Genomic DNA, 10,278 nt, shown 5'->3' with positions numbered 1-10,278 from the left:
AGTTCAGGGATTTTTTAATTGTTGAAGAATACCACGATCTTTTGGACATTTATTACACTTTAAACGAAGGAGCAATGTCTGCTGTAACGTCTGCATTTATCTGCTGGACTTTACTGTCTGTCTGCCTCTCGTCTGCAGGTGAGATTAAATTTCAGATTTATAAATTATTAACACTCTTCAAGGATTCTGTTCATTGTTTTAAAGGTGTGTTTAACTGGGCTGTATGACCTGCCACATCTGCCGAAAGTTAAAGCTTAAGGACTGATCTGAGGTCTGTTTCTTTTCCAAGCAATTCTGTTAAACCAGAAATGTGGGAGGAGGAGCGCTGCGTCATTTAGCTTGTGAGCACTCTGTTTACCTGAGCTTGTCCTGTCTTCCTGCTACACCTGCTTCTTTTTCTCATACCTTTGAATTGAATTCAAAATCCTGCTCCTCACATACAAGGTCTTAAATAATCAGGCCCCATCTTATCTTAATGACCTTGTAGTACCATATCACCCTATTAGAGCACTTCGCTCTCGCTCTGCAGGCCTACTTGTTGTTCCTAGAGTATTTAAAAGTAGAATGGGAGGCAGAACCTTCAGTTTTCAGGCCCCTCTTCTGTGGAACCAGCTTCCAGTTTGGATTCGGGAGACAGACACTATCTCTACTTTTAAGATTAGGCTTAAAACTTTCCTTTTTGCTAAAGCATATAGTTAGGGCTGGACCAGGTGACCCTGAATCCTCCTTTAGTTATGCTGCAATAGATGTAGGCTGCCGGGGGATTCCCATGATGCATTGAGTTTTTCCTTTCCAGTCACCTTTCTCACTCACTATGTATTGATAGACCTCTCTGCATTGAATCATATCTGTTATTAACCTCTGTCTCTCTTCCACAGCATGTCTTTATCCTGTCTTCCTTCTCTCACCCCAACCGGTCGCAGCAGATGGCCGACCCCTCCCTGAGCCTGGTTCTGCCGGAGGTTTCTTCCTGTTAAAAGGGAGTTTTTCCTTCCCACTGTTGCCAAAGTGCTTGCTCATAGGGGGTCATATGATTGTTGGGTTTTTCTCTGTATCTATGAAGCGCCTTGAGGGGACTTTTGTTGTGATTTGGCGCTATATAAATAAAATTGAATTGAATTGAACTGAATTGAATACCTACAGGTCAAAGCTCACCCCAAAGCACATCTGATATCCAATGTTCCTAATTTTTCATGTGTCTGAGCGAACACACAAACTCCCAGAGCGGTACCTGGGACCACTGTGAGCAACAGCAGATGTGTGTACTGTGGTCACGCCAGCATCTAATCCATCCAAGTTATTTATTAAAATAATCAAATTACAGAATTTACATTTATGTTAGACTACTTTTAATTAACTGCTTTAGCCCACTTACAATGACCGGTGTAGTACGTTAACACTCTTTTATTTTATATAAATATAAAAAAAAAAAAAAAAAAAAAAAAAAAAAAATATATATATATATATATATATATATATACACACTCAACAAAAATATAAACGCAACACCTTTGTTACTGCTCCCATTCCCCATGGGATGGACGTAGAGACCTAAAATTCATTCCAGATACACAATATAACCATCCCTCCCAAACAGTGGTCACAAATCAGTCCAAATGTGTGGTAGTGGGCACATCTGCTATATTGAGATAATCCATCCCACCTCACAGGTGTGCCACATCAGGATGCTGATCTGACATCATGAGTAGTGCACAGGTGTACCTCAGACTGCCCACAACAAAAGGCCACCCTGGAATGTGCAGTTTTTTGCACTATTGGGGGTCTGGGGACCCAGAACCGGTCAGTATCTGGTGTGACCACCATTTGCCTCATGCAGTGCAACACATCGTCGCATGGAGTCTATCAGATTGTCAATTGTGGCCTGTGGAATGTTGGTCCACTCCACTTCAATGGCTGTGCGAGGTTGTTGGATATTCGTGGGAACTGGTACACGCTGTCGTATACGCCGGTCAAGCACATCCCGAACATGCTCAATGGGTGACATGTCCGGTGAGTATGCTGGCCATGCAAGAACTGGGACATTCTCAGCTGCCATCTGCCCTGAACAATGTGAACCATGATTCATCCGTGAAGCGCACACCTCTCCAACGTGCCAGACGCCATCGAATGTGAGCATTTGCCCACACAAGTCTGTTACGGCGACGAGCTGGAGTCAGGTCAAGACCCCGATGAGGACGACGGGCATGCAGTTGAGCGTCCCTGAGACGGTTTCTGACAGTTTGTGCAGAAATTGTTTGGTTGTGCAAACCAATTGTTCCAGCAGCTGTCTGGGTGGCTGGTCTCAGACGATCTTGGAGGTGAACCTGCTGGATGTGGAGGGCCTGGGCTGGTGTGGTTACACGAGGTCTGCGGTTGTGAGGCCGGTTGGATGTGCTGCCATATTCTCTGAAACGCCTGTGGAGACGGCTTATGGTTGAGAAATGAACATTCAATGCACGGGCGACAGATCTGGTTGACATTCCTGCTGTCAGCATGCCAATTGCACGCTCCCCCATTGCTTGTGGCATCTGTGGCATTTTGCTGTGAGACAAAACTGCACATTCCAGGGTGGCCTTTTGTTGTGGGCAGTCTGAGGTACACCTGTGTGTAACAGAGTCATAAATAACATTGTTATAATTACACAAAATGTGTTCTAAACCCCCAAACTTCTCCTTTTATACCTGACTTTTAGGACCTCCAAGCCTGTAGTTGTGTTCATTATCAGTTAGAGCCCCTCCTCATTCTTTTCTTCTTCTTTGGTGCAATACTATAAATACAGTGTACCCCTTTTGCCTCTCCCCTTTTTCCACAATTCCCCTGTGGGAGAGGAGCTGGAGTGGGCAAATTATTTACTTGGAGGTCTTTCTTTCTTTTACCTTTTTTATCAGGTATGCCAGATTTCATGTTGTTTTTGTTTCATCTTATGTCAAATATGTTACGTGTAAATGCATACTTTATGTTTAATGTAAAAATAAATGCCAGCCCCTTTTTCCACAATTCCCCTGTGGGAGAGGAGCTGGAGTGGGCAAATTATTTACTTGGAGGTCTTTCTTTCTTTTACCTTTTTTATCAGACACAACGCAGAATCACACCGGTTACATGTGCACTACTCATGATGTCAGATCAGCATCCTGATGTGGCACACCTGTGAGGTGGGATGGATTATCTCAATATGGCAGATGTGCCCACTACCACACATTTGGACTGATTTGTGACCACTGTTTGGGAGGGTACAAAAATACAATAACGTAAAACAAGAAAAATATAAGAATGGCTAAATCTGAGACTAATAAATATATGTACAATATATAATAGTATATGCATTACTGGATGTGTATACTAGATATGTTTTTCTATGTGTGTGTGTGTGTGTGTGTGTGTGTGTGTGTGTGTATACATATTTTACAAATTAAATAGAGTAAACAATAAAATAAAATATATAAAATATACAGAAGACAAAGCATAACAGTGTATTTATAGACTAAATAATAAGTAATTATGAAACAGTGGTGCTGTAAGTACAGTAGCCCTTCATTAAGTGAGTTCACACAATAGTCCTTCACTAGACAGTCAGTCTGTAATGTATGTTTGCACCGATTGCCGATCACGCTTCAACTGAGTCGTCCTCGGTCAGAAGGAATGGTACTCCACAGTGATGTAGTTCAAATAACTTTACTAAGGAGGTGGCAGATGACATCAACAGGATGTACAGCGTTGGTAGGGAGGCATTACAGTATTCACATGCAGGTAAAGGGGGTGTGAGTGTGTATATGGGTGTTGGGTGTGTGTGTGTGTGTGGTCATATGGTAAGCACGCACGCAGTATTAACTCACACTGAATGCAGGTAAATACATTACTCCTCCGACACACCTCTCATCTGTGCAGCACTGCGCTGAACATGTTCCCAACCGGAAGTACAGATACCGAGGTGCATCATGGGTAACGTAGTATAAAACAGCTACAGTGAACAAGCGGACTTTTAACACAGTCATTGACTGAATGTGCCCCTTGTGTTTGTCTGAAGCAATGTACAGTAAAAAGCTCCCTGATCTCCCAGTAGCTCAGGTTGTTCGTTGATCTCTTGAACCCCTCTGTTGTTTCCTCTTTCAGTAGAAGAAGTTATATTAGGTCAGACTGGAATGACCATCGCTCTGCCATGTCAAGTTCCAAGCAACAACAACCCCATTGTAGCTGTGGAGTGGAGCAGACGTGACCTGGAGCCAGAATATGTCCTTTTTTACCGGGACAATAAGCTTGTTCCAGATTACCAGCATCCATCTTTTAAGAACCGGGTGGATCTGAAGGACAGACAGATGAAGGGTGGAGACGTGTCTCTGATTCTGAAGGATGTGAAGACTGATGACTCGGGAGCATACGAGTGTTACGTCGTCCAGAAAGGAGCGAACCACAGCAAAACAACGAGTCTGGATGGTTACTACATCAGAGCCACCTACCTGACTGTTTCTCTTCAAAGTGAGTTGGTAGAGTTCAGTTTGTTAGTAGAGATGAAGCTGCTTCCTGGTTCTTGATGTCTGATGTTTCTGAGGTGAACAAAGCTTGGATCCTTGTACTTGTACCTTATACTTTAAAACTGGCTACAGCCTGTAAAAGACAGGTGCATTTGTAGACATCTGTTGTACTCAGATGGCCATAGCAACCTATACAATGTAGGTCTATTAGATCTGTCTATCTATATATATGTATAGATATTACTTTGTTTTCTTCTTTTCTGTGATTGGCTGCTGCTGTAGTGATCAGTTAGTTCTTTAACCTCTGTGCTCTATTTTGTTTCTTCTTTCAGACCACAATAACAACATAATTATTGGGGGAGACACGGCCACTCTAGAATGTCAAGCTCCAAACAGCAATGACCCCATCATAGCTGCATTTTGGATAAGACCTGACCTGGAGCCAGAATATGTCCATTTTTACCAGGATGATGAGATTGATACAGATTATCAGCATCCGTCTTTTAAGAACAGGGTGGATCTGAAGGACAGACAGATGAAGGGTGGAGACGTGTCTTTGATTTTGAAGGATGTGACAGCTGATGACTCAGGACTCTATGTGTGTTACGTTGACCAGAGAAAAACGAAACGAGCCAGTCTGTATCTTCACCCCATCAGCATCACCTACCTAACTGTTGTTCCTCCAAGTAAGTTTGAGTTTTACATGAAGGAAGGGTTCACATGAATAGGATGAGGGACCTATATAATCTTCTGTACCCGACATTTACACTGACCATGAAAAAATAGCATGCCATGCCATGATTGGTGACTCCGTGCTTTCTTCCGGTCCAGCTTTGTCGAGCTGCTGGTAGAATTTCAGGATGCCAGCCACTTCCTCTATCCGCCAGTACTACGTGCCGTGCAGGGGCCTGTTCTTCCATGATGGTTCATGGCTCCCCGTCCTTTCTTCTTTGGCTCTCTGGTACCACCAGTATTGGGGAGTAACGCAATACATGTACCGGTGTTACGAATTTAAATACAAAATATGAGTATCTGTATTCCATTACAGTTACCGTTTAAAAAGGTGATATTGAGAATACAGTTACTTTGTTGAAATAAATGGATTACACTGCGGTCTTTTCCTGTTTCATATGTTAGGCTGTGCCCTCTGTTTCTGGTAATTCCACGCCAGTGGAAACCCAAACAAAACATGCATTACAAGGCTTTAATGCCTGTGTCTCAATCTCGCGCCCCATGTCACCTCTACTTGCAGCCCACATAATGACATGAAGAAATGTTTTAAAAAATGTTTATTCCAAAAATGATTTAATGTGACGGAAACAGGCTGATTGTTGCAGGCATAGCCCTAACGAATGTAGCCTCATGGGCAGTGTAGTCCGTACTGCCGTGAGAATAGTTTGCCATACCCGCTGGGTGTCTATGAGCGAGGGAATGGGAAAAAGTAGAGTGGAAAAGTATGAGTGGATGAGTGGAAAAGTATATATATATGTATATGTGTATATATATATATATATATATATATATATATATATATATATATATGTATATATATACATATATAAAAAAATATAATTTTTTTTCTGTGACTGGCTGCTGTAGTTAGTTCTTTGATTTCTCTACTCTGTGTGTTGTTTTCCTCCTTCAGACCAGAAAAACATCACAGTTGATTCTGGGCAGAACGTAATTCTACCATGTCGAGTTCCACTCCTCGATTTAAAGTTTATCATGGTTGTAGTGTGGAAAAGAACTGACCTGGGAGAAGAATATGTCCTTTCTTACCAGAATCAGCGATTTCATCCAGAAAATCAGCATCCATCTTTTAAGAACAGGGTGGATCTGCAAGACAGACAGATGAAGAATGGAGACGTGTCTTTGATTCTGAAGGATGTGACTACTGATGACGCGGGAGCATATGAGTGTCATGTGGTCCAGAGGGAATCGTTGGGTTGGGAGATAGCCAGTCCGAAAAGTCGCCACATCAGCACCATCTATCTGAGTGTTGTTCCGTCAAGTGAGTTGGTTCAGGTTATACACACTCACATACACATATATATAAATATATATGATTGGCTGCTCTAGTGATCACTTCTCTTCTTTAACCATTCTGTGTTTTTCTCTTTCAGACAAAAAAATCATCATAGCTGTGATGGGACAGACGGTCACTCTGCCATGTCAAGCTCTAAGCAGCAACAACCCCATAATAGCTGCAGAGTGGAGCAGAGTTGACTTGGAGCCAAAATATGTCCTTTATTATCAGGACTACAAGCTTTTTCCAGATTACCACCAGCATCCATCTTTTAAGAACCGGGTGCATCTGAAGGACAGAAAGATGAAGGATAAAGACATGTCTTTGATTCTGAAGAATGTGACAATTAATGACACTGGAACATACGAGTGTTATGTGGCGCAGAGAGGAGTGAACCGCAGGAAGAGAGCCAGTCTGGATAGTTACCCCATCAGCACCACCTACCTGAGTGTTCTTCTTCAAAGTGAGTTGGTAGAGTTCAGTTAGTACTATTGTTAGTATAGATCAGGGGTAGGCAACCTTTCTGATTATGAGTGCCATCTAAAATTTCCTCAGAAGTCAATGTGCCATATGATTGCATTAGCAATAAATTTAATAACGCTTTATATGAATTATATATAAAGAATTATATATAATATAATATATAATTATATAAAAAATTATATATATATTACACACTATATAGAACCACTCTATAGGATTATTTTTGTTCGCAAATGTTGGCAGCTATCAGCGAATAGTTATCAGCTATTTTGAAACAAAACACAAGACTTTTTTTATCCATAACAGCAAATGAACTGTACAACAGAGAATGCAAATGCTTTTTATGGTCTCCTGACAACAATGATAAGAAAAATAAACTGGGCCAATATGGCATGTTTGTTAAAACAGAGATACACATGATAATGTGATCTCTGGTCTCCCAAACAGAGACACAGGTCTCCGAGTGTCCAGCATTCAGACGGCTACCTCAGGACACTTTTTGTGTCAGAGAAAATCTGCTCACACAGACATGTAGAGCCAAATACTGTCAACAAGGCCTCTGTAATGTTCTGAATACAGTTAAACTTGTCAGGTAGTGATGTCCAGCAGGTGAAAATGCAGCTCCATGAACACCACCCAGCTGTATAGAAACTCATGCTAGCTAGTACCCAGTACGAAAAAGTCAGCATAATGAAAATCAACTCCACCTAAACTTGGTTTATATCTGACCCAGATAGACTGCAGGTCATAACTTCTTACCTGAAGTTCAGTTCACCTGACACTCAGACCGGCAGCCGCCTCGCGTCTCTCTTCCTCCTGCCTCCCCTTCCCTCATCCATCTCTGGGAAGCTCTGCCATAGCCACCACCAAACAACTGAGTTATTTTTGCACCTGCCAACATCTGGCCAATCCACCATCTTTCAATTTTTATACCATTACAAAAAAAAATTAAAAATCATCGGCCCACCAAGCAAATACCCAGTGTGCCCGATGGCTACTCCAGATATGGTCGTGCCATCAGTTAAGCCTTCACATGCCCCAGGTTGCCGACCCCTGGAATACATATAGCTGCTTCTTGGTTTTTGATGTCTGATGTTTCTGAGAAGAATAAAAGTCTGAAGCTTGGATCTTTGTAGTCGTACTTTATACTTTAAAACTGGCTACAGCCTGCAGAAAAGAGGTGATTCACTTCTGTTATTCCTAAATGTTTATAGTAACTTAGACAAAGTAGGTAAAGGGCTGCACGTTGAAGAACTAGTTGAAACATGAGACATATACATATATAGCGTTGGGTCTTTTTCTTGGTTTGTATTTTTTTTGTCTGTGATTGGCTGTTGTAGTTATCAGTTAGTTCTTTAACCTCTCTGCTCTTTGTTTTTTTTTCTCTTTCAGGCCAAAAAAACATCTCAGCTGAGTCTGGACAGAACGTCACTCTGACATGTCGAGCTCCAAACACTGTCCTCATACCAGGTGTAGAGTGGAGCAGACGTGACTTGAAGGCACAATATGTCTTTTGGTACTGGGAAAAAGAGTTTGTTTCATATTATCAGCATCCATCTTTTAAGAACCGGGTGGATCTGCAGGACAGACAGATGAAGGATGGAGTCATGTCTTTGATTCTGAAGGATGTGACGACTGCTGATAGTGGAACATACGAGTGTTGCATCATCCAGGAAGTGAGAGACGGTAGAAAGATAGACATTTTAAAGACTGATCCCATCAGCATCATCCACCTAAAAGTTATTCCAAAAGGTAAGTCAGTCAAATTCATTTTGGCTTTGGACACATTCAGTTATTTTCCGAGGTGTCCGGTTGGGAGTCGAAAACTCAAGATACATAAAAAGATGTGATCAGAGCTGAAGCTTGTTTATTTTTAAAAATGTTGATGATGAGACTTTGTGTGTAGCAGCTGATCTTTGTAATGTGATCAGCTGATACCTCACAGCTGTTTCTCACCTGCAGGTCAGCCAGGGGGGCACGGAGAGGATGGGGCTGTTGGACTGAAAGTTGTTATTGTGCTTTTATTGGTTTCTTTTGCAAGTATAATCTACTACATAAAAATGACACAATAGACAGAAGGAGAAAAAAAACAGCACAACACAAATACAGCCAAGCACCAAGGTAAAACTTTCTCTTCATCTCACTCATCCCACCTTTCGTGGCAAAAAGCCAGATGCTCTGAGGACAGACATGAGTTCACAGTGATGTGAATCCAGCAGGAGGTAGTCAGCTGCAAATGTCTCACACAGCCCTTGTTTGTTTTTTAACGTCTTGGGGGGTTTTCTGGTTTTGATTGGAAATGTGTGGGGGTGGGCATATAGTCTATAAACTGTTAAAAATCAAGCAATATAAGAATATATTAAAAAGTTTTGATTACAATCATCATTATTTTCCCTTGGGGGAAGACTGAAACCTCTGTGGAGGACCCAAAACATGTTTTTAATGCAGGGAAAGTATGGGTCTTTGTGAAGGCTTTTCCATGTCATTTCCTTATCAGGTTTATTGTTTATTTCCCATGAAGGTTTAGTTGTTTAGTGCCTGAACAGAATTATTTAAATGAAAGAAGGGAAGGTTAAATTTATCATGTCTTTCATCATGTGCAGCTTCTGCTCTTTTTGGGTGTTTTCTTATCTCAATGGTTACATAACTTTCCTGTGCAAGCTTCTTTGTCATTTTTGCTTACTAATAATAAACAGTGATACTCTATTCGTGTCAAGTGTTTATTTATTTAAACTGATTTATTTAAAGTTATAGAATAATAATAGAATAAACCAGTTATAAGAACTATGGAGGACCACAAGAGTCATGAAATAAAGAATTCTGTGCTTAAATAATACATTTTAGAATAAATTCTGCATTCATAAATTCATTTTCAAATTCCAATTTAATAAACTGTTCAGCCTCAAGATTTGCACTCATCTCGACACGGATATGTGAAGAATGAAGGGACCCTGCAGTGAAACGGAGTTTACGCAGTCTGACCAACATTTGAAGGTAACGTGCTAACATATGCTAATGCTAGCATCACCGCAGGTAGCCCCGTTATTTTAAGGTCATTTTAGCTTGTGAAAGTTTTACGTCGCAGCTGTACGAGCTAGCTACGTGTTTTGTAAGCTGCTGTGCTCTTCACAAATAAAGCTGGAAGCAGCATTAGAACCAGCACTGAGGCCTGTTACATTTATACAGTGATAGAGCAACGGCTGCAGCCTACAGCCTTTAAACTAGTGATTAAAATGCTGACAGTAAACTCGTCAGTCCAGATGTTACCACATTACTTTGTGATACTTAAGAGTTAAAACA

At 41.2% G+C, this 10,278-nt stretch overlaps 1 protein-coding gene across 1 annotated transcript; it reads left to right on the top strand.

The window, feature by feature from the left end:
• Positions 1 to 3,489: 3,489 nt before the first annotated feature.
• LOC113010412 (immunoglobulin superfamily member 2-like) lies at positions 3,490 to 9,630 on the top strand. Its single transcript, XM_026149431.1, has 6 exons — positions 3,490 to 4,473; positions 4,802 to 5,155; positions 6,115 to 6,480; positions 6,593 to 6,958; positions 8,371 to 8,730; positions 8,941 to 9,630. The coding sequence occupies exons 1-6, from the start codon at positions 4,140 to 4,142 to the stop codon at positions 9,048 to 9,050; spliced, it is 1,890 nt and encodes a 629-aa protein (XP_026005216.1). The 5' UTR covers positions 3,490 to 4,139; the 3' UTR covers positions 9,051 to 9,630.
• The last annotated feature ends 648 nt before the right edge of the window (positions 9,631 to 10,278 follow it).

This window comes from Astatotilapia calliptera, chromosome 3, assembly GCF_900246225.1.
Source record: "Astatotilapia calliptera chromosome 3, fAstCal1.2, whole genome shotgun sequence".
Lineage (NCBI taxonomy): Eukaryota > Metazoa > Chordata > Actinopteri > Cichliformes > Cichlidae > Astatotilapia > Astatotilapia calliptera.
Note: the sequence above shows the minus strand (reverse complement) of the source record. Positions and strands in the feature narration are given on the sequence as shown.

Coding starts and splice junctions, on each gene's coding strand:
- LOC113010412 (XM_026149431.1), top strand. CDS start 4,140: ATGACCATCGCTCTGCCATGTCAAGTTCCAAGCAACAACAACCCCATT. Junction 6,959..8,370: donor CCTGAGTGTTCTTCTTCAAA/GTGAGTTGGTAG, acceptor TTTCTCTTTCAG/GCCAAAAAAACATCTCAGCT. Junction 8,731..8,940: donor CCTAAAAGTTATTCCAAAAG/GTAAGTCAGTCA, acceptor TCTCACCTGCAG/GTCAGCCAGGGGGGCACGGA.